Here is a 23,841-nt window from a genome sequence, read left to right on the forward strand (position 1 = left end):
GCCCAATTCCTTGGACATCTTCTGTAAGCAGTCTTCTTTAGTATCAAAAAGCATTAATTGAGCTTTTAATATGTAAGATGTTTTGGGGACTTGGATTTCTGATGTTAATATTATACAACCCTTACCTTCAAAAAACTCACAGTCTAATGGAGGAGACTGAAGGTAAAAAGAGAGTTGTGATGTTACATATGATATACACAGTGGTAGAAAGGGTAGGTACCTCTGCCTAGAGGAATCCTGAACTGAGTCAGTGATCAAAGACGCTGAGGCAAAATCCAACACAATCTGGTTTTTTAGTCACTAAGTTATGAGGTTAAGCAAGGGTCAAGTGGAGAGGAGCCTTCAAGCCTGGTTAGAAAGGTGGGACTATATAAGCCAGGGATCCTGATTCCAAATTTTTTCACTGCCAGTTAAGTAATCCCAATGATTACGGGTAAGGAGGAGTATGTGGGTGGGAAATCTGAGGAGTACAAGTACAATCCTAAAGATACTCAGATTCAAGCTGTTTAAACACTGAACTCAAGACAAATTATCTGTAAGGACAAAATCTTCTCATCATTGGTGCTTGCAGCTTAGGCTATGCAGGACTTGGGAGTGGGAGGTGGGGCCTTTAAGAAGTGTATTGACATGATGAGATTTACATTTCAGATACCTTGATGACTTTTAAGGGTATGAAATTAAAGGCAAAAACACAAGATAGGAAGACCATCAGAAAGCAGTGCAATAGTCCAGACAAAAGGGTACAAGCTGTTTCAGATACAAGTCAAAGAAAGGAAGAAGAAGACAAATAAAGAACTAGCTAAGAAACAAACTCAGTATGTATTTATTATCCAAAGGGGATGACAAACAGCAAGAAGGAACAAAGGATATCTCCCAGCTTGGTTAACCAAATAGTATATTGGTAGTAAAACAGACACTAAAGAAAAATGAACAGATTCAAAGATGATGACTCCATTTTCCCATACTCCAGTCAGAGAAATACCTGTCCACTTGCATTTTCAAGGTGTAATTTCTTAACTCTTGGAGTATACCTTTGGAAACATTGAAAGGTAAATAACCTTAACTTAACTTCCACTGGTGGCAAGGGGAAACTGAGGGGCTGGTGGTGCTTGGGATGTTGCTCTTCTGTTTGTGTTGAAAGCTCAGCTGTTGCAAGCCAGCTCCAGTCCAATGTCAATGCCAGGAAGAGGAGAATTGCCACTGTTACAGAAGCTGTTTCAGCCTGCATCCCATAATGCAAATGGTCTTTTGAAGAAGTAGAGAAGCAAGCAACTGTGTTTCTTAGGCCCATCTCAGCTTTATTGGAGGGTAAGCCACATCAGCCTACAAAGAGGATTTCGTATAAGCAAAATGAAGTGTAAACAGACCAAAATGAAGCACATACTTCAAGTAACACCGGTTACTCTACAAACAACCAAGGTTCATATATTCGAATCTTGAAATTTAGCATTTGTGCTCCTAAGGGACTTAGAAAAGTGAGCATTCATATGTCACCACTGAACTTTGTTTCAAACGCTGTTTTGGCAATCAGAATGAAATGATTTCATGTTTAGCTCAATAAGGCAAGTTCTCAAATATTAAGAAAAGTATCCTACGGTGGCCGATGAAAACAGGTAAATGTTAAGCAAACTGCCAAATCTCTGAAAAAACAGTGTTAAATCAGCAGAAAAGAGAAGTCAGGGTATTAAGATGAAGGAAGAGTAAACAAAGTCGTTTTCATGGCACAAATGGTTTAACCACAAAATTTGGAGAGTCATTCTAACTTTTATCAAATCATATTAATTCATACCTGAAAGGTGAGAGGGAAAGTCTCCAAAAAAGGAAATAGACATTTCCAAGACAAATCATAAATTGAAAGTAGAAACACTGAAAAGAGAAAATACAGTTCTTCAGTTACTGGTGTCCTGACTTGTAAGAAGCTAAACTCAGAATCTTCTTTATATGCTGTGGACAAGCCTATAAGTCCAAGTGGGTCACCTGAGCTTCCTCTAGTTTCTATTAATACTAAACAAAGTACTGCAAACTCTCTTACTCATTTCAATGAAGGTGGATGAGCTTTAGTGTAGGTAGTTATATTGGTGTACTCGCTACCAAATTAAAGTATGATTCAGTTTCAGGAAGAGGCAGTTAAAAGTAAGCAAGACTAGGAGCAAAGACAAAAATGGAGAGCAGAAAAAACATTTATCTCTTCAACAAGAAAAACTGCCAGGATAAGTATTAATGACAGAACCTGGGCATTCATTCAAGCATTAAGAACAACTGACCCAAAGCTCTGCGTTAATGGATTGAAGAAATGACTTTCATCTTCAGAAATTTCCTGAGGGAAAAGGAGTGGCTGCCAAGGAAAGAATTATCCCATATTTTTTAGGGCTGAGACAAATTGAAGATGGCATTTTTCAGACTGCATTTAGAAAAATGTTGGCTTCACTTTGGCTACATGAATCCAGTGAAAGGAAGACTTTGCACAATTGGTGATGGAGGAATAAGGGATGTGACAACTCATCAGACATTATGGAAATCAGCTGAACTCACACACAGCCAGTTTATCAGTTCTTTGACTGCATTTGCGGTGGAAGTACAAGCACCATATTAGCTTCATGTTGGAATCGTTTCATATGTCCTTGGGTGAATGTAAGGAACCCTGTCAAAAATGAAGATAAGATGTGTTTTCACAAAATGTCATTGTTGGAACCGTCCAAATGAATTGGAGCCCAGCATTTTATGATAGTCAAACTTTGGGAAATATTCTTAAGGATAAAATGGGATACACACTGATGATAGGAATAGCAAGAAATCCCAGAAGTCTTAAGGTAGCTGCAGTAGGTACCATGGTAAACAGAGGGATAATGCCAACAGCTTTTATTACTAGCTCTTAGTAGTTGGGAGGCTGTCAGTATAAGATGTGGTAGGCCACCAGAGCTGCATCTGCTGCTCCAGGCTACTTTGCAAAGCATGCATTTGGAAAATGATCTTCATCAAGAAGGAAGTTTGCTTACAACTAACCCCTCAGTATTAGCGATGAATGAGTGTAAATGTCTTTGGTCAGACATCCCATTAGCATGCCTAGGACATTGAATATTGGGCATTGGACATTATGAGAGTGATGTAAGAAACACTGTGACATACACACTCTTGAAAACCAAACTGAAGTTATCAACAGTGCTGCAGATACAGAAAAAAACCCACATAATACTTGATGTTCTGTTATTTCCTGTTACCTATTTTAGATTCAATCCCATAATGTGTAAACACTTAACTCCAGATGAAAGCTGAAACAAAAAGCTGGATAATATTCAGGTAAAAGGGTTGAAGTCCATAGAAAGAAAATAAGGAAAAAAATAGAAAAACTTGCAAAAATATTGTCCAAAAAATTTATTCAGAAAGCTAATGATTGGGTAAAACTAAAAATGGACATGTGTGAAAGCCTTCTGTTCTTTTCCAAACTGTGAGGAATACGTGCATATTCTCCAAAATGAAAGTCTGTTCAGAAGATATATCAAGTTTAGTATGGAATTGTGGGATTCAGCATGAGGTTAACTTTCAAACACCCAAAAGTTCTAGGGAATCCTGAAAAAGATGATGTTTAGACCATCATGCAAAGTACAAAGTGTATGTTTGCTTTCAGAATTCATATGGGAGTTGGGTTTTATGACATTAATAATGAACTAAGCTTTAGGAATCTCAATATCATGCTAGCTGATTTTAATAGCTTTTGGTATGATATTGTTGGTTGTTTGAAAATTTATTAACATATGAACCAAACATCATATACTTTGCATTTTTGCTTTAGTCACCAAAATCAGGTTGAATTTATTTGATCACTGATCTTATTTCATTTGAAGAAGCTAATCTCTTCCTAAATTTACGTTACTTACATTCTCACTAGCTGTATTCTACAGTCCAAGTGTTGCCTTTTAGTGTAATATCATCTAAAAAATGCAGAAAAATGGTACATTCTCTATCAAATTACAATTATGTTTGAAATGTGAAAGAATCAGATGATGTTTTCTATTCGAAATGTGTTCCTTGCAACATTGTGTGGCTCAAAAATATAGATGAAGTTCCAGTCAACTACTTTCTTTGCCTTGAAACTTCAAGATAATGTTGAGTGTTAACTTTTCTAAATGTAGCTCCAGTTTATCACTCACTGATATACAATCAATGATTTGAATTTTCTGAGAAAATAGTCCTATCATTAACAACTACAACGAAACTATTCCAAGTTACAGCAATTAAGCTAAATTCAATCCATAAATTCTTACAGACATGGGGCCTTCCCTTAGTGCTTCAAAGTGTTCCATTCCCTAATCAAAACTTTATCCTGGAGAAGTTTCTTAAAAACTTATTTATCAAGCAGTATGAAAGATGGCAAGAGCTTATGTGCTGTGCTTTAGAAAGAACAAATAAAAGAATTTCCAATTGTGAGATTTAAATTTTCATCAGAGTAGTAAGGGAATATTGTAGAAAGCTAGATCTTTTTGGTAACATTAAAACCAAACTGCTTATGAAAACTTTATTCAGTGGCGCCCCCAATCTCCACTTCCCCATCTGCGTTATGTAATATGGATAATTGCCATTGTCTCAGTCTTATGGCAGAGAAGGCAATGGCACCTCACTCCAGTACTCTTGCCTGGAAAATCCCATGGATGAAGGAGCCTGGTAGGCTGCAGTCCATGGGGTCGCTACAAGTCAGACACGACTGAAGCAACTTACCAGCAGCAGCAGCAGCAGCAGGCTTATGGAAAGTGCTAGAAACCACATCAGATTCAAGCTCCTCTCCCTACCAGATTGCTACCCATAAGTCTCAATTTTCTAGACATTTTCAAGCCCTAAGACAATCAGCTCCCAGCCTAAGGTGCATGAAAGTGATCCTACAAGACATCAAAATGTCATCTTTCATAACAAATGTATATCAATATATATGGACTTGGAAATAACTATTTCTGCCCTCATGTAAACAGGTGGTATGAATGAGCCTAAGTGGAATTTAGAATTATTTATAGTTTTTAGTTGAAATTTGCATATAGTGAAATACAGCAATATTAAATATACACTTCAGTGAGATGAATTTTGCCAAGTGCACTCATCATGTAACCCATATATCTCTGTCAAGGTTTAGGTTATAGCCCATTTCCATAAGCTTAGCAATTTCCCTAAAGCAATTCTCCACAGTGGATTCTGTCATCTCCACACCTCTCCCCGATGCAAGTTTTGCCTGTCCTGGAATTTCATACAAATGAATCATACAAGATGTACTCTTCCATGTTCACCTTCTTTATTTCAGTATATTGTCTGTGTGAACTTCAATCACACAATGGGGTGCATTAATAGTTTATTACTTTTTAATGTTAAGTAGCAGTCCATGTGAGCTTTCCAGGTGGCTCAGTGGTAAAGAATCTGCCTTCCTAGCAGGAGAGATAGGTTTGATCCCTGGATTGAGAAGATCCCCTGGTGAAGGAAATAGCAAGCCACTCCAGTATTCTTGCCTGGGAAATCCCATGGACAGAGGAGCCTGGTGGGCTACTGTTCATAGGGTCACAAAGAGTCTGACACAACTTCCCAACTAAACAACAACAATAAAGTAATATACTACAGTTGGTTTATCCATTCATCAATTGACAGGTGTTTATATCATTTTCCATTTTCTGGCTGTAATGAATGAGGCTATCATAAATGTTCTTTTCCAAGTCATTTTGCAAGTACATGTTTTCATTTCTCTTGGGTAAAATACTTTATAGCAAAATTATGGATCATAAGGTAAAATCTAGATCCTCTTGAAAGGAAGAAAGCATCTGACCCAAACTTTTTTACTGTGCCTTGTCAGATGTACGCTGCCCACCCTCAACAAGAAGACCCAAATAAACCCTACTGGATTCTGAGGCTGGTCACTGAGCACAATGAAGCGGAATTTTTTGAAGTGAAAAAAGATACAGAACGCACAGATGAAATCCGAGCCATGAAGCAAGCCTGGGAGATGACGGAGCCAGGAAGATCAATCAAGGTTATCTGAGTTTGAAAAATTGTCCTTTACCTTTCATTCCTGGGTGTGGTCTGAAGGAAGAGCCATATTAGTGAAACCACGTAGTCTTTACTTTAGGAAATATCTGAAATTTTGTCAGACATCAACTAACTAAATATTAAGACCACATTTGGACACATTATGAAATGTTATTAATACTATCTGGATACCCAGATGACTTGTGAAAGCAAAGCACGTTATGGTAACACTTTCGGCCCAAACCTTAGGTCACCTTGTTCTTACACATCATCTGGGATTAACACTCTGTGTCCTTAACACTGCCAACTAAAAAAAGCATAAAAATGTCTAATACATGGTTTCAAGTATTCTGAACATGCCTTAGATAAAGAAGAAGCATGCACTGCCCTTGTGAAATACATGTACTTCATGATTCCTCCTCTCTCTATTTTATATGAGTCATTGTCATAGTGAAACATTGTTATTATATATGTTTCATATCCCCAACTCAGGGTTATTGAGGCAGAGGAAAACAGTTCAGCAGCAACTGGATCTAAGCTGGCTTGCCCAGTGTTTAAGTTTTAGGACTGCTTCTTCTCTAGTTCTCACAAATCACTGTCAAAATCATGAACGGTTCAGAATTTTTTTCTTTGATGATTCGTAACAGCTGGCTTGGACCAGACTGCCATATTCATTGACATTTCCCCTTATCACGAGTACTGTTGAGATGGTGTTTCCTGGACTGTGTGTTGATGCTGTCTGTCTTTTAGGCTGCCCAGGCTCGTCTCCATTATCTCAGCCAGTTCATTAGGAAAACGCCTGATGCTGAGTGCGTGCCTGTGTCTGAAAGCCAAACCAAAGCAGGGGAAGAAGGTCAGTGGGCCCTGTCTCAGCTGCCCCAAGCATGGAGCCGTTACCTGCACTTCTCAATAGCTAGTCAACAAGTTATGCTTGCTAAAAAGAAAAAAAAAATCAGAATCTATTTCCTTATAGGATTGTAAAGTCATGGACTGTTCAATAAGAAAATAAGTTCTGAAGCCCTTTTTTTTTTTTTACCAAGCAGATGTTCACTTTGTCCCCAAGTAGATATGATTTTCACCACTTAAGAAAAGATGAAACCAGAAATAAGGGTGCAGTCTGGTTAGAAAGTAGCAGTATATGAACTTGGAGGCAGGGATACAACTATAAATCTGGCACTTTTTTAATCCCAATAACAATAAATAATAGCAATAAGAATCATAGTAATGAAGTTAACTACTTTTATTGAGTGACTTGCTTGGGTCTGGGATTATGAAATACTATGCTATTGTTTAGTTGCTAAGTCATGTCCAACTCTTTGTGACCCCATGGACTGTAACCCACCAGGTCCCTCTGACCATAGGATTTTCCAGCCAAGAATACTGGAATGGGTTGCCATTTCCTTCTCCAGGGGATCTTCCCTAGCCAGGGTCAAACATGGGTCTTCTGCTTTGACCGACAGATTCTTTACCTCTATCTCATCTAATACTCATATCATCTCACTGATATATAATATTATTTCCAACTTACCAGGACACAGACCCAGAATAATTTTCTAAATTTACAGGCTACCGAGAAACAGAGCCAGCATGCAGACAGTGCTCTTCATTACCCGCCACACTGCACTGTCCAGGGAGGCTAAAGACATTCACTTCACAAATTGTGCTTTTCCACTTGCACATCTTCAGGAGTATAACTCAACTGTTATAAAAGTAAAGTTCCGTAACTTTTCATATGAAAAGTATAAACAATGAATTTCATCCTAATCCTGTTTTTCTGGGGTGGGCAAAAAGTGCTTTTGTTCACTACCTGACTTTAACCTACGTCAACTATGAGGTAGACCTTATTATTTATTCCTATTTTATAGCATTTAGAGACAAAAACTCAGAAGGTCACCTTATTCTTCCTATATCATATATCTAAAAATTAAAATATTTCTAACTCTTAAAGTAGTCGCTCCTGTAATAAGTAGAGTCTAATGTAATGGCTTTCTGCGTAGCTCAAACAGTAAAGAATCTTTCTGCAATGCAGGAGACCTGGGTTCAGTTTCTGGGTTGGGAAGATTCCCTGGAGAAGGGAATGGCAACCCACTCCAGTATTCTTGCCTGGAGAATCCCATGGACAGAGGATCCTGGTGGGCTACAGTCCTTGGGGTCACAAAGAGTTGGACATGATGGAGTGACTAATACTTTCACTTTTTTTTTTCAATATAATGTTAGGAATATAAAGGTGAATATAATACAGTCCTTGTTTATTAAGTTCTAGGTTTTATTATTAAGTTTTTAAAAGTTATGTTAAGTTTATGTAAAAGAAAATTTACTGCACTGAATACTTATTAAAAATGACAAAGAAGATTTTATTCAAGAAAAGATTGAGGGCAGGAGAGCAGGAGAGCATGGGGTGACAGAGGATGAGATGGTTGGATGGTGTCATTGACTCAAAGGACATGAGTTTGAGCAAACTCCAGGAGATGGTGAAGGACAGGGAAGCCTGGCTACCCAGAAAGCCATTACATTGTAGGAGGAGAGAGATTGAACTCAATTCTGAACACAACAGAAACGAGCGAACATTTATAACAAGCAGGGAACTAATGAAAAATACCTCTATGAATTTGGCTAGGTATCAAGGGTCAGGGAAGAGAAATTTGATTAAATATCAAGTGAGGAAGATAAGAAGTTTAATTGGATATCAGTGGTGGGAAGATTCTCAATAAACTAGTTTAGCTGGATTCCTTGCTAAAACTGGGATTCACCACCAGTTAAGGACAAAGCCAAGTGGAGAACAGAGCTCAGAGAAGGCTGACCTTATCATGTAAACTACAGTTAATAAAGACACATATTTTAATTGAACAGCTTGGTGTATTTTCACATACATGTATACACAGGAGCCACTGTTCAGATCACGACAAAACATCCCAGTAGTCCTCTTCATTCTCTTTCCCAGACTTTTCCTTCCTCAAAAAACCATTCGTCTGATCTCTGTCACGATGAATTAATTTTTCCCATTCTTGAACTTTACATATTTATGTATTCTATATGTCTTGTTATTTTTGTGTGTGTGATTTCATAGAATGCAAGGTTTTTTTAGTGCTGCGTATGTCATATAAAGTTTAGTAGTAACATCTTCGAGTGCCATAAAAGAGTCAGATAAAAAGAGTTCCATGAATTTTGATAACAAAGAGTCTGTACCCATCAGGGAGCATGCTGTGGAAGAAGTGGCAAGCAGGCAAGGGCATGAAGGATCTAGCAAAGTCAACAAACAGTGAAAGTGGAGGATCTTCCCCAGCAGGGAAGGAAGAGCGAGATCAGAGCTTACGGAGGGAAAATGTCAGTAAGTATTGCCCTTATTGGTAAGATAAATCCATATTTTGAAATAGAGATTCTGGAAAAGATATTATTTTAACATATATGATGGCTAAGGTTGAACACAGAAAAATATGTATACAGGATTCATAGGTCTTCATTTTAATTACTAGAGTGGTAATCTGCTCAAGGACCTGATTAATAAACAATTAACCTAAAGATAAAAGTGAGAATTTCTTTTTGCAGTGATAGCATATACAATTGTCACTAAATATAGATTCTTTTTGCTTTATCTATAGTGTCCTACATCTTTTATAACCAATGTTAAATATTTGTGTTCCTCTATTCTAACACAAATTTTTCCACTATATATATATAGATATATATATATATACAATATATTCCATTATATTATATATATATAGAGAGAGATAGATTGATTATTCAGTTGCTAAGTCATGTTTAGCTCTTTGCAACTGCATGGAATGCAGGATGCCAGGCTTCCCTGTCCTTCACCATCTCCTGGAGTTTGCTCAAACTCATGTCCTTTGAGTCAATGACGCCATCCAACCATCTCATCCTCTGTCACCCCATGCTCTCCTGCTCTCCTGCCCTCTTTCTCAGCATCAGGGTCTTTTCCAATGAATCAGCTGTTTGCATCAGATGGCCAAATATATATATATGTGTGTGTGTGTGTGTGTGTGTATGTGTGTGTGTGTACACAACATATCTTATTCATCTATTCCCTAGCTGATGGCGCTCAGGTTGCTTCTATATTTTGACTATGGTAAATAGCAGTGCTATGGAACATGTGCATTTGAGGTGCATGTATCTTTTTTGAAATAGTGTTTTCATTTTCTTCAGCTATCTACCCAAGAGTGGAATTCAGATATATACCCTGGAGTAGATCATATGGTAGCTCTATTTTTAGTGTTTTAAAGAGCCTCCAGACTGTTTTCCACAGTGGCTGCACCAATTTACATGTTCACCAGCAGTGTACAAGGGTTCCCTTTTCTCCACACCCTTGCCAATATTTGTTATTTATAGTCTCTTTGACAATAGTCATTCCAAAGGTGTGAAGTGATACCTCATTGTGGTTTTGATTGGCATTTCTCTGATGATTAGCACGTTGAGCATCTTTTAATGTGCCTATTTGTCATTTGTATGTCTTCTTTGGAAAAATGTATATTCAGGTCTTCTGTCCATTCAGATTGGTATTTTTTTGATATTGAATTGTATGTGCTGTTTATATATTTTAGATATTAACCCCTTATGAGGGTATGGTTTGCAGTAATAAGGAGGGGTCACAAAAACAGAGAGGACAGGTAAAAATGAGTAGGGATGGAAGAAAATGAAAACACTATTTCAAATAAGATACATGCACCTCAAATGCACATGTTCCATAGAAGCACTATTTACCATAGTCAAAATATAGGAAGCAACCAAAGCAGCCTGTCCTCAAGCAAAAAATTCCTCAAAGCACTGTTAAATATGTCTTATTATCATTTTATTTTAATATAAAATAAGTTTAATTATGTACCATCAAAAAGAAATTTACTTACCCTTCCACCAAAAAGGGATGTGTGGTTCCACTACATTATATGGCAGTACTGTGTGGTTCTAGTACATCATATGGCGCTGAAACTCTGCTGGATACCCCAGATACTACCGCTGTAGCAGCAATCCTACTTGAGAATCACAGGTCCAGTTATCTAGCTGTTCTCTAGAACTTTGTGTGTTGCTCCCACCTCTGCTGGTGGGGCATCACAAATTGGCCCTCACTCCTGAAGACACCTTACCCATAGGAGATTGTAGACCCTGTGACAGCTTTACATGCTCTGGGCTTTACATTTGTATACTATACACACATACATTGGAGAAGGAAATGGCAACCCACTCCAGCATTCTTGCCTGGAGGATTCCATGGACAGAGGAGCCTGGAGGGCTACAGTCCATGGGCTCAAAAGAGTCAGACACGACTTAGCGACTGAACAGCAATATATGTGCGTGCCATGTTGCTTCAGTTGTGTCCAACTCTTTGCAACCCTGTAGACTATAGCACACCAGGCTCCTCTGTCCATGGGATCCTCCAGGCAAGAATACTGAAATAGGTTGCCATGCCCTACTTGGGGGGATCTTCCCAACTCAGGGAACAAACCCACATCTCTTATGTCCCCTGCATTGGCAGGCAGGTTCTTTACCACTAGCACCACCTGGGAATCCCCAAATAGCAACATACATATACATATATGTATATTTATTTACTCATTTGTTTGTGACTCTTTAAATACTACCCTACTCTTGCTACTATCTTCATATATAGTAGGTAACTTAGAACAACTTCCTCCATAATGTCAGAGGACATGTAAAGAATATCATTATTGATTTCACATCCAAGCATTTTGTTTTTTTTGCAACACCAGGCCATCATCAAGTTCGACTGCCAACTTGGCTTTCAACTTCCCTATTATTTCTGGGGGACTTGGAAAGTGCCTTGGTCTTTATTCCCAAACTTTTCTCTAGGCTTTACAATAAGTCAATGGATCTTCCCTGGTGGCTCAAGATGGTAAGGTGTCTGCCTACAATGGAGGAGACCTGGGTTCAATCCCTGGGTCAGGAAGATCTCCTGGAGAAGGAAATGGCAATCCACTCCAGTATTTTTGCTTAGAAAATCCCATGGATGGAAGAGCCTGAAAGGCTACAGTCGATGGAGTTGCAGAGTCGGACAAAACTGAGCGACTTCACTCACTCATTCTTCACCATGCCTTTTAAATGGTTATTTTCTTACTATCTACAATGAAAAGTTTTCTGCTGATTCTGTTGCAAACTGAAACTTTTATAGGATACAGTAAAATGATCCAGTGATGAGTAATTGCTATAAAAATATTTCTAAATGTGTACTCTCAGGACTCATCCCATAGAGTACCTGTTTGTAGACATGATAGCACACACATGCACGCACGCACACACACACACACACACACACACACACACTCTCTCTCTCTCTCTCTCTCTTTGACCTACACTGTTACGGAGGTCCAAGCCCATACTCTCTTACACCTTATTCTGTGGACACATGCTCAGTCGTGCCCAACTCTTTTGTGACCCCACGGACTGTAGCCTGCCAGGTTCCTTTGTCCATGGGATTTTCCACCCAAGAATACTAGAGTAGGTTGCCATTTCCTTCTCCAGGGGTCTTCCCAATGCAGCAATCAAACCCATGTCTCCTACATCCTGCACTGTTTGGTGGATTCTTTACCACTGCGCCACCTGGGAAGCCCCTTATTCGGATACACTTTATTCTGATACAACAGTTTTACAGATTAACATGAAGATTAACCTTCTTGGCCCCTTTACACGCTCTCTGTAAAATATATATTATTTGGCAGGATGTAAAAGGACACAAACATCTAATTAATCAAAAACATTTTCTTTCCCATCAAAGTGAGCAGAGTTGGTGTCATAGAAACAATTCAAGTTTGAATGCCAAAAATACATATAACAAAAGTAGATATGTTCCTAAGAAAAACACTTGAACTTTAGAAATCTAAGATCACAGAGCAACCATAATGAAAAAATAAGTTATTAACCACTGGTTTCTAGAAGAGTCCTGTTGTATATAAGATGCCAATATTTTAGGAATATTTTATTTAATGTTACAAAGTGAAAAACATAACTGAATTTCTGTTTTATTGATGGAGCAAAGTTGGGGTTTGTAGTATGGTATTCTTTTTTTTTCTCACTTGTATCCTGCTGATAAAGGCATACTTTTGAAAAATGAAAAACTAACTTGATGATATTGTTTTTTATGCTTATAAAATTTTGCATCAGATTATATTTATGAATGAATAATCCCTTTAAAAAGTTTTTATGAATTAATAACTTTACAATATTCCTGGAGACTTTTACAACCACATGTAAAAATCAAGATTAAATGGTCAATGGGAGATTGGGATTTTTTGCGTGGCACAGTGAAAACTTGACTCTCCCAAAAAGCAATGATAAAAATGGAAAAGATTGATTAAGAAACATTTCAAAATGCTGAAGGTGTACAACTAAGTAAAATATTTAACAAAAATAAAAACAAATTAACTTAATTGTATCATTTTCCTACCCTGTAAAAATAATCATGAACTTAGTGACCTAAAACAATGCAAACTTACTGCAGATATCAGTTCAGTTCAGTTCAGTCGCTCAGTCATGTCTGACTCTTTGCGACCCCGTGGACTGCAGCACTCCAAGCTTCCCTGTCCATTACCAGCTCCTGGAGCCTACCCAAACTCATGTCCATTGAGTCGGTGATGTCATCCAAACATCTCATCCTTTGTCATCCCCTTCTCCTACTGTCCTCAATCTTTCCCAGAATCAGTGTATTTTCAAATGAGTCAGCTCTTTGCATCAGGTGGCCAAAGTATTGGAGTTTCAGCTTCAACATCAGTCCTTCCAATGAATGTTTAGGCCTGATCTCCTTTAGGATGGACTGGTTGGATCTCCTTGCAGTCCAAGGGACTCTCAAGAGTCTTCTCCAACACTATGGTTCAAAAGCATCAATTCTTTGGCCCTCAGCTTTCTTTATAGTTCAACTCTCACATCCGTACATGACTACTGGAAAAACCATAGCCTTGACTAGACGGACCTTTGTTGACAAAGTAATCTCTCTTTCATTGTCTGTCTAGATTGGTCATAACTTTCCTTCTAAGGAGTAAGCATCTTTTAATTTTATGGCTGCAGTCACCATCTGCAGTGATTTTGGAGCCCCCAAAAATAAAGTCAGCCACTGTTTCCCCATCTATTTCCCATGAAGTGATGGGACCAGATGCCATGATCTTAGTTTTCTGAATGTTGAGGTTTAGGCCAACTTTTTCACTCTCCTCTTTCACTTTCATCAAGAGGCTCTTTAGTTCTTCTTCACTTTCTGCCACAAGGGTGGTGTCATCTGCATATCTGAAGTGATTGATATTTCTCCTGGCAATCTTGATTCCAGCCTGTGCTTCATCCAACATAGCGTTTCTCTTGATGTACTAAGTTAAATAGGCAGGGTGACAATATACAGCCTTGACATATACCTTTTCCTATTTGGAAACAGTCTGTTGGTCCATGTCCAGTTCTAACTGTTGCTTCCTGACCTGCATATAGGTTTCTCAAGAGGCAGGTCAGGTGGTCTGGTATTTCCATCTCTTTCAGAATTTTCCACAGTTTATTTTGATCCACACAGTCAAAGGCTTTGGCATAGTCAATAAAGCAGAAATAGATGTTTTCCTGGAACTCTCTTGCTTTTTGATGATCCAGTGGATGTTGGCAATTTGATCTCTGGTTCCTCTGCCTTTTCTAAAACCAGCTTGAACGTCTGGGAGTTCACGGTTCACGTGTTGCTGAAGCCTAGCTTGGAGAATTTTGAGCATTACTTTACTAGCGTGTGAGATGAGTGCAATTGTGTGGTAGTTTGAGCATTCTTTGGCATTGCTTTTCTTTGGGATTAGAATGAAAACTGACCTTTTCCAGTCCTGTGGCCACTGCTGAGTTTTCAAATTTGCTGGCATATTGAGTGCAGCACTTTCACAGCATCATCTTTTAGGATTTGAAATAGCTCAACTGGAATGCCGTCACCTCCACTAGCTTTGTTTGTAGTGATCCTTCTGAAGGCCACTTGACTTCACATTCCAGGGTGTCTGGCTCTAGGTGAGTGATCACACCATTGTGATTATCTTGGTCATGAAGATCTTTTTTGTACAGTTCTTCTGTGCATTCTTGCCACCTCTTTTTAACATCTTCTGCTTCTGTCAGGTCCATACCATTTCTGTCCTTTATCGAGCCCATCTTTGCATGAAATGTTCCCTTGGTATCTCTAGTTTTCTTGGAGATCTCTAGTCATTCCCATTCTATTGTTTTCCTCTGTTTCTTTGCATTGATCTCTGAGGAAGGCTTTCTTATCTCTCCTTGCTATTCTTTGGAACTCTGCATTCAGATGGTTACATCTTTCATTTTCTCTTTTTTTTTTTTTTTCCACTTCTCTTCTTTTCACAGCTATTTATAAGGCCTCCTCAGACAGCCATTTTGCTTTTTAGCATTTCTTTTTCTTGGGGATGGTTTTGATCCCTGTCTCCTGTACAATGTCATGAACCTCAGTCCATAGTTCATCAGGCACTGTATCTATCAGATCTAGGCCCTTAAATCTATTTCTCACTTTCACTGTATAATCATAAGGGATTTGATTTAGGTCATATCTGAATGGTTTAGTGGTTTCCCCATTTTCTTGAGTTTAAGTCTGAATTTGGCAATAAGGAGTTCATGATCTGAGCCACAGTCAGCTCTGGGTCTTGTTTTTGCTGAATGTATAGATCTTCTCCATCATTGGCTGCAAAGAATATAATAAATCTGATTTCGTTATTGACCACTGGTGATGTCATGTGTAGAGTCTTCTCTTGTGTTGTTGGAAGAGAGTGTTTGCTAGTGCAAACACTAGTGCGTTCTCTCAGCAAAATTCTAGTGGCCTTTGCTCTGCTTCCTTCTGTACTCAAGGCCAAATTTGCCTGTTAGTCCCGGTATTTCTTGACTTCCTACTTTTGCATTCCAGTCCCCTATAATAAAAAGGACATCTTTTGGGGGTGTTAGTTCTATAATACCCCCCAAAGATGTTAGGTCTTGTATGTCTTCATAGAACCATTCTACTTCAGCTTTTTCAGCATTACTGGTAGGGGCATAGACTTGGATTACTATGAAAGTGAAAGTGAAAGTGAAGTCACTCAGTCGTGCCCGACTCTTTGCGACCCCATGGACTATAGCCTACCAGGCTCCTCCCTCCATGGGATTCTCCAGGCAAGAGTACTGGAGTGGGTTGCCATTTCCTTCTCCAGGGGATCTTCCCGACCCAGGGATCGAACCTGGGTCTCCTGCATTCCAGGCAGATGCTTTAACCTCTGAGCCACGTTACTATAATATTGAATGATTTGCTTTGGAAATGAACAGAGATCACTCTGTCAGTCTTGAGATTGCATCCAATTACTGCATTTTGGACTCTTGTTGACTATGGCTACTCCATTTCTTCTAAGGGATTCTTGCCCACAGTAGTAGATATAATGGTCATCTGAGTTAAATTCACCCATTCCAGTCCATTTTAGTTCTCTGATTCCTGAAATGTTGATGTTCACTCTTGCCATCTCCTATTTGACCGCTTCCAATTTGCCTTGCTTCATGGACCTAGATTCCAGGTTCCTATGCAATATTGCTCTTTATAGCATTGGACTTTACTTCCATCACCAGTCACATCCAAAACTGGGTGTTTTGTTTTTGCTTTGGCTCCATCTCTTCATTCTTTCTGGAGTTATTTTTCTACTGATCTCCAGTAGCATATTGGGCACCTACTGACCTTGGGAGTTCATCTTTCAGTGTCCTATGTTTTTGCCTTTTCATTCTGTTCATGGGGTTCTCAAAGCAAGAATACTGAAGTAGTTTTCAATTCCCTTCTCCAGTGGACCACATATTGTCAGAGCTCTCCACCATGACCCATCTGTCTTGGGTGCCCTACATGGCATGGCTCATAGTTTCACTGAGTTAGACAAGGCTGTGGCCCATGTGATCAGATGGTTAGTTTTCTGTGATTGTGGTTTTCAGTCTGTCTGCCCTCTGATGGATGAGAATAAGAGGCTTATGGAAGCTTTCTGATGGGGTCCATACTCTAAATCTTTAACCCAGTTTTCTGTTGATGCGTGGGGTTTCCTCCCTGCTGTTTGACCTGAGACCAAACTATGGTGGAGGTAATGAAGATAATGGCGACCTCCTTCAAAAGGTCCCCTGCATTCATTGCCACACTCAGTGCCCCGAGCCTGCAGCAGGCCACTGCCAGCCCATGTCTCTGCCAGAGATTCCTGGACACTCGCAGGCGAGTCTGGTCTCTTGTGGGGTCCCTGCTCCTTTCTCCTGGGTCCTGGTGCATACAGGGTTTCGTTTGTGCCCTCCAGCATCTGTTTCCCCAGTCCTGTGTACTTTCTGTAATGAAATCCCACTGGCCTCCAAAATCAAATTCCCTGGGGGTTCTCAGTTCCTTTGCCAGATCCCTAGTTTGGGAAATCTGTTGTGGGCCCTAGAACTTTCTTAACAGTGCAAGAATTTCTCTGATATAATTGTTCTGTGGTTTGTGGGTCGTCTGCTCAGCTGCTCTATGGTGGAGTTAATGGCAACCTCCTCCAAGAGGGCTTATGCCGCAGCCTGTGTGACCAGGTAGCTGCACCCAGAGCCGCTGCCCCTTTGGTAGGCCACTGCTGACCTGTACCTATGCAAGAGACTCAAACACAAGCCTGGCTCAGTCTCTGTGGGGTCTCAGGATCCTGGTGCACCCAAGGTTTTGTTTGAGCCTTCTGAGCATCTCTGATGGGTTTGGGGTTTGATTCTAAACATGATTTTGCCCCTCCTACCATCTTACTGGGGTTTCTCCTTTGCCTTTAGACATGAGGTATTTTTTTGGGGGGGTTAGAAGGTGGGAATTCTTTGGGCTAGAAGACTCAGTATACTAAGATACCAATTCTTCCTAAATTTACCCATAAATTCAGTGTAATTTCTCTTTTTTGGGGGAGGGGGAGCTATCCTTGCACTTGATCTATCTGCTCAAGCTATACTAAGCACTATGTGGGTGGAATATAAAAATGTTTTAAGACAGTAGCCAGGAAATGGAAACAACTGAAATGTCCAATAACAGATGAATGAATAAAGATGATGTGGTATGTATATACACATATATACAATGGAATATTACTCAGCCATAAAAGGAACATAATTGGTCATTTGCAGAGATATGGATGGACCTAGAGTCTGTCATATAGAGTGAAGTAAGTCAGAAAGAGAAAAACAAATATCATTTATTAATGCATATACATGGAATCAGAGAAGACAATGGCACCCCACTCCAGTACTCTTGCTTGGAAAATCCCATGGACGGAAGAGCCTGGTGGGCTGCAGTCCATGTGGTCGCTAAGAGTCAGACATGACTGAGTGACTTCACTTTCACTTTTCACTTTGATGCATTGGAGAAGGAAATGGCAACCCACTCCAGTGTTCTTGCCTGGAGAATCCCAGGGACGGGGGAGCCTGGTGGGCTGCCGTCTATGGGGTCGCACAGAGTTGGACACTACTGAAGTAACTTAGCAGCAGCAGCATGGAATCTAGAAAAATGGTACAGATAAACCTATTTCCAGAGCAGGAATACAGATGCAGACACAGAGAATGGCCATGTCGACACAGATGGGTAAAGGGAGGGGGGAATGAACTGGGAGATTAGGACTAACATATATCCACTGCTGCTGCTGCTGCTGCTAAGTCACTTCAGTCGTGTCCGACTCCGTGCGACCCCATAGATGGCAGCCCACCAGGCTCCCCTGTCCCTACCATGTGCAAAATAGACAGTTAGTGGCAACCTGATGTATAGCACAGGGAAATTAGCTTGGTGATAATCTAGAGGGGTGGGATGGAGGGTGGCAGGGAGGTACAAGAGGGAGAGAATACATATATAAATAGTATAAACATACAGCTGATTCACTTTGTTGTACAGCAGAAACTAACACAACATTGTAAAGCAATTATTCTCAAAGAAAAACAAAAAAGATAAAGTATCTTTTAGTCCAGTAGAGTAGATAATGTATAACAAGTGAACACTGAAAATCAAAACTAACTGTTTTTTTTTACCCCCACAGACTCATGTGAATACACGAGAATAGATTCAAGAAAGAAACTTTACACACTAAGATATTAACCATTCAGCCTTTCCAGACCATTTAATCTCTTTTAAAAAAAAGTACTGAAGTGTAATTTACATACTTTCAAATTACCCATTTTGAAAGTATAATTCAACACCTTTTAGTAATTTACAGAGTTGTGCCACCAGTACCAAACATGGTTTCAAAACATTCCTTTTATCCAAATAAATTCTTTTGTGCCCTCTTAAAGTCACTCTGCATTCCCACCACCAGCCTCAGTGTTTTTGTCTATGTAGATTTGCCATTCCTGGATATTTTATGCAAACAGGGGTCAAAAATTATGGTTAAATTTTTAAGAAACTGTCAAGTCATAATGTTTTGATTATTATTAGCTTCATAATACCAGAGAAGGCAATGGCAACTCACTCCAGTACTCTTGCCTGGAAAATCCCATGGGCGGAGGAGCCTGGTGGGCTGCAGTCCATGGGGTCACTGAGGGTCGGACACGACTGAGCAACTTCAAGGTCACTTTTCACTTTCATGCACTGGAGAAGGAAATGGCAACCCACTCCAGTGTTCTTGCCTGGAGAATCCCAGGAACGGGGGAGCCTGGTGGGCTGCCATCTATGGGGTCACACAGAGTCGAACACGACTGAAGCGACTTAGCAGCAGAAGCAGCAGCTCTCTTAGTATATTGAGACTTATAGCCCAAAGCATTCCCACCCATCCAAAGAAGTGAATCAGTTACATGTTTATGCTATTTATAAGTGTATTCTCTCCCTCTTGTACCTCCCTGCCACCCTTCACCCCACTCCTCTAGATTATCCAGAGCACCAAGCTAGGCCCCCTGTGCTATACATCAGGCTGTCATTAACTGTCTACTTTACACGTGGCAGTGGATATATGTCAGTCCTGATCTCCCAGGTCATTCCCCCTTCCCCTTACCCATCTGTGTCCGCGTAGCCATTCTCGGTGTCTGCCTCCGTATTCCTGCTCTGGAATAGGAAATAGGTTGGTTCATCTGCACCATTTTTCTAGATTCCACGTATATGCATTAATAAATGATATTTGTTTTTCTCTTTCTGACTTACTCCACTCTATATGACAGACTCTAGGTCCATCCACATCACTGCAAATGGCCCAGTTATGTTCCTTTTATGACTGAGTAATATTCCATTGTGTGTGTGTGTATATATGCTGCTGCTAAGTCATTTCAGTCAGGTCCAACTCTGTGCGACCCCATAGACGACAGCCCACCAGGCTCCCCCGTCCCTGGGATTCTCCAGGCAAGAACACTGGAGTGGGTTGCCGTTTCCTTCTCCAATGCATGAAAGTGAAAAGTGAAAGTAAAGTCGCTCAGTCGTGTCCGACCCTCAGCAACCCCATGGACCACAGCCCACCAGGCTTCTTTGTCCATGGGATTTTCCAGGCAGGAGTGCTGGAGTGGGGTGCCATTGCCTTCTCCATGTATATGTATATATATATATATATATATATATATATATATATATATGACAATTGAATGGATAGAGATGATGTGGTGTATATATATATATATGTGTGTGTGTATATATATGTGTGTGTGTATATATGTGTATATATATGTGTGTGTGTATATATATATGTATACATATATATACACATATATATACACACACACCACATCATCTCTATCCATTCAATTGCCATTGGACATTTCAGTTGTTTCCATTTCCTGGCTACTGTCTTAAAAACAGTTTTGTATTCTACCCCCATAGTGCTTAGTATAGCTTGCACGAATAGATCAAACTTTTTAAATATTAGATTATGTAACTTGCTTATAATGAAATTTTGTAACACAGTATGACCTTCTTTGGTCTCTGTTTTCATTTAGTTAAAATAGAGTGATTTTGTAACTCTTCTTGTAGAGCATATTCATTTTTTTCTATATTAATTTTGTTATCACTATTTAACTACAAGTATGGTAACACCAGCTAGAGGATAAGCATAAAACATAATTATACTTCAATAAAGTCATTAAATCACATTAAACATGGTAAGCCCAACATATTTCAATTTAAATAATATATACAATCATTTGGAGAAGGCAACGGCACCCCACTCCAGTACTCTTGCCTGGAAAATCCCGTGGATAGAGGAGCCTGGTAGGCTGCAGTCCATGGGGTCTGCAAAGAGTCAGACAAGACTGAGTGACTTCACTTTCACTTTTCACTTTCATGTATTGGAGAAGGAAATGGCAACCCACTCCAGTGTTCTTGCCTGGCAAATCCCAGGGATGGCGGAGCCTGGTGGGCTGCCGTCTATAGGGTCGCACAGAGTCGAACACAACTGAAGCGACTTAGCAGCAGCAGCAGCAGCATACAATCATTTACTTAGTCATTGTTGGTTCCTTCTTGAAAGCCCAGGACTTTTTCTTTTTTTAAATAGGACCTCGTTCACGATCCCCAACAATTTTGGAAATGTCTCCACAGCTTATTCGAAAGAAATTAGAATGTGTAGACATAAATCAATATATACGGTAAGTTTTAATAAATTTGATTAATGTAGACATCTATGTTCATAGAATTTTGAACATATTGTCAATAGGCAATTGCTAAACAACTGAAAATTTGAAATTAAATGCTTAATATATTTTCAGTGCATTTGAATTTTTTGAAATATATAGCTTATATGTTAAATTTAGCAAATTTTTTATTAAGTCAGTTATAGAAGGACTTAAATATTTTCTGTAAGGACTTAATTTGTAGCCTGGTTAAGATGAGTTGAGCTATGGAAAAACCCCATCATACATGCTACTGTTATTTAATTAGATTGAATTTTCTTAGGAACCAAACAATAAGATTAATATAGGTAATTGTACAAGCACATTTATAAGTTTTATAAAGCACAAACACTTTCAAACCTAGCTTATAAATTAAAAAGAAAAAACCTACAAAATATTCTCATAGTTTCAAACACCAATTCCACAAACACCTCTTCAAATAGTACATCTAATTTATTTTTCTAAAATATTAGTGATTTAATAAATGGAGCCTAGTCCATGAAAAAATAATGGTTTATTCTTTCTGTTTCTGATATTTGATTTGATTCAGATCACTACTCTGTTGATAAGATTTTAAATTATTTGAGTGCTAAAGGTCATTCCAGAGTTCTCAAATGACTTATGTTTTCTTTTGATTTTTTTATATCAAGAAAAACAAATATTGAGCCTCTGCTGCAAACAGATGAGCTAAACCAGCAACAGGCAATGCAGAAGGCAGAGGAAGTCCACCAGTTTCGACAGTATCGGGCCAGACTCCTTAGCATTCGTGATATCGAGCAAGAAGAAAGGTTTAAAGAGAAAGATAAAGTGCTGGAAATGTATGGAGAAATGCGGGTGAGTGTATGAGGGCATACACGTGGATCACGGTTGACAGATTCTTTTGTAACATTAAAATGATATCATAGAATCACATTTTAACTAGATAGAAAGAAGTCTTGAAAAATCATTCCCAACTTCTCAGAAAATTGGCAAATTAATTATACATCTAATTTACTCATTCCCTGAAATCCCTCTTAAATACAGTACTAGAAACTTACCCACAAAAATGGGCAGAATGGGAGAGAAAACAACAGCAAAACAACTGTGAATTTGGAACGTAGCTGAAGGGAGATGGCATTAACAGATTTGAGGCAGCCAAATCCTCAACCAGCTGTACAAAAACTCTTAAGAGTGAACCTAGAGCCTGTCATACAAAGTGAAGTAAGTCAGAAAGAGAAAAACAAGTATTATATAGTGACACATATGTATCTGGAATCTAGAAAAATGGTATCGATGAACATATTTGCAGGGAAGGAACGCAGACACAGATGTAGAGAATGGACTGTGGACATGCTGGGGGAAGGAGAGAGTGGGAGGCATGGAGAAAATAACGTCAACATATATACACTGCCATGCGTAAAATAGATAGCTGGTGAGAAGCTGCTGCATAACCGAGGGAGCCCAGCCTGGTGGTTTGTGATAACCTAGAGAAGTGGGATGAGGGGAGGGGAGGGAGGCTCAGAAGGGAGGAGGTATATGTATTATTATGGTTGATTTGTGTCATAAGGCGGAAACCAACACAACATTATTAAGCAATTTTCTTCCAATTAAAAAATAAATTAAAAGATAAACAACAACAACAACAAAGAATCAGTCTAATTTGCTCCACAGAATCCCTCAAAAGCTCAGAAATTGGTGGCACCATCCACCTTAAGAAGTGAAGAGGAAGAAAAGAAGTGGTATTATTAGGAAGTTCCCCAAGTACAACTCAGACATTTTATCAGGGCTAGAGTAATGCACCCTACTCCAGCACTCTTGCCTAGAAAATCCCATGGACGGAGGAGCCTGGTAGGCTGCAGTCCATGGGGTCACGAAGAGTCAGACAGGACTGAGCGACTTCCCTTTCACTTTTCACTTTGATGCATTGGAGAAGGAAATGGCAACCCACTCCAGTGTTCTTGCCTGGAGAATCCCAGGGACGGGGGAGCCTGGTGGGCTGCCGTCCTTGGGGTCGCACAGAGTTGGACACGACTGAAGCGACTTAGCAGCAGCAGCAGCAGAGTATGTGTGGGGAGCTAGTCATCTACGGAGCACAGTTACTGTGAGAGACACGCTGGGCTGCATATATTATACAGATTGTATCTAAACTCATTTAAAGCAGCTAGTTGCTTTGGATGGAGGAGCCTGAAGGGCTGCAGTCCATGGGGTCGCTGAGGGTCGGACTCAACTGAGCGACTTCCCTTTCACTTTTCACTTTCATGCATTGGAGAGGGGAATGGCAACCCACTCCAGTGTTCTTGCCTGGAGAATCCCAGGGACGGGGGAGCCTGGTGGGCT

General features: G+C 39.6%; 1 protein-coding gene and 1 pseudogene across 1 annotated transcript in view; both read left to right on the forward strand.

Moving 5' to 3' along the window:
* The window catches only part of ADGB (androglobin), a 187,519-nt gene that overhangs the window by 162,565 nt on the left and 1,113 nt on the right, over positions 1-23,841 (forward strand). The window contains exons 31-35 of the mRNA XM_069599306.1: positions 5,825-6,001; positions 6,748-6,850; positions 9,191-9,325; positions 21,411-21,501; positions 22,176-22,359. Of these exons, the coding sequence (XP_069455407.1) occupies positions 5,825-6,001; positions 6,748-6,850; positions 9,191-9,325; positions 21,411-21,501; positions 22,176-22,359 (690 nt within the window). The remainder of the gene's footprint in view (positions 1-5,824; positions 6,002-6,747; positions 6,851-9,190; positions 9,326-21,410; positions 21,502-22,175; positions 22,360-23,841) is intronic.
* LOC138445151 (calcium-independent phospholipase A2-gamma pseudogene) lies at positions 657-3,449 on the forward strand (annotated as a pseudogene).

Source organism: Ovis canadensis, chromosome 8 (assembly GCF_042477335.2).
Source record: "Ovis canadensis isolate MfBH-ARS-UI-01 breed Bighorn chromosome 8, ARS-UI_OviCan_v2, whole genome shotgun sequence".
Lineage (NCBI taxonomy): Eukaryota > Metazoa > Chordata > Mammalia > Artiodactyla > Bovidae > Ovis > Ovis canadensis.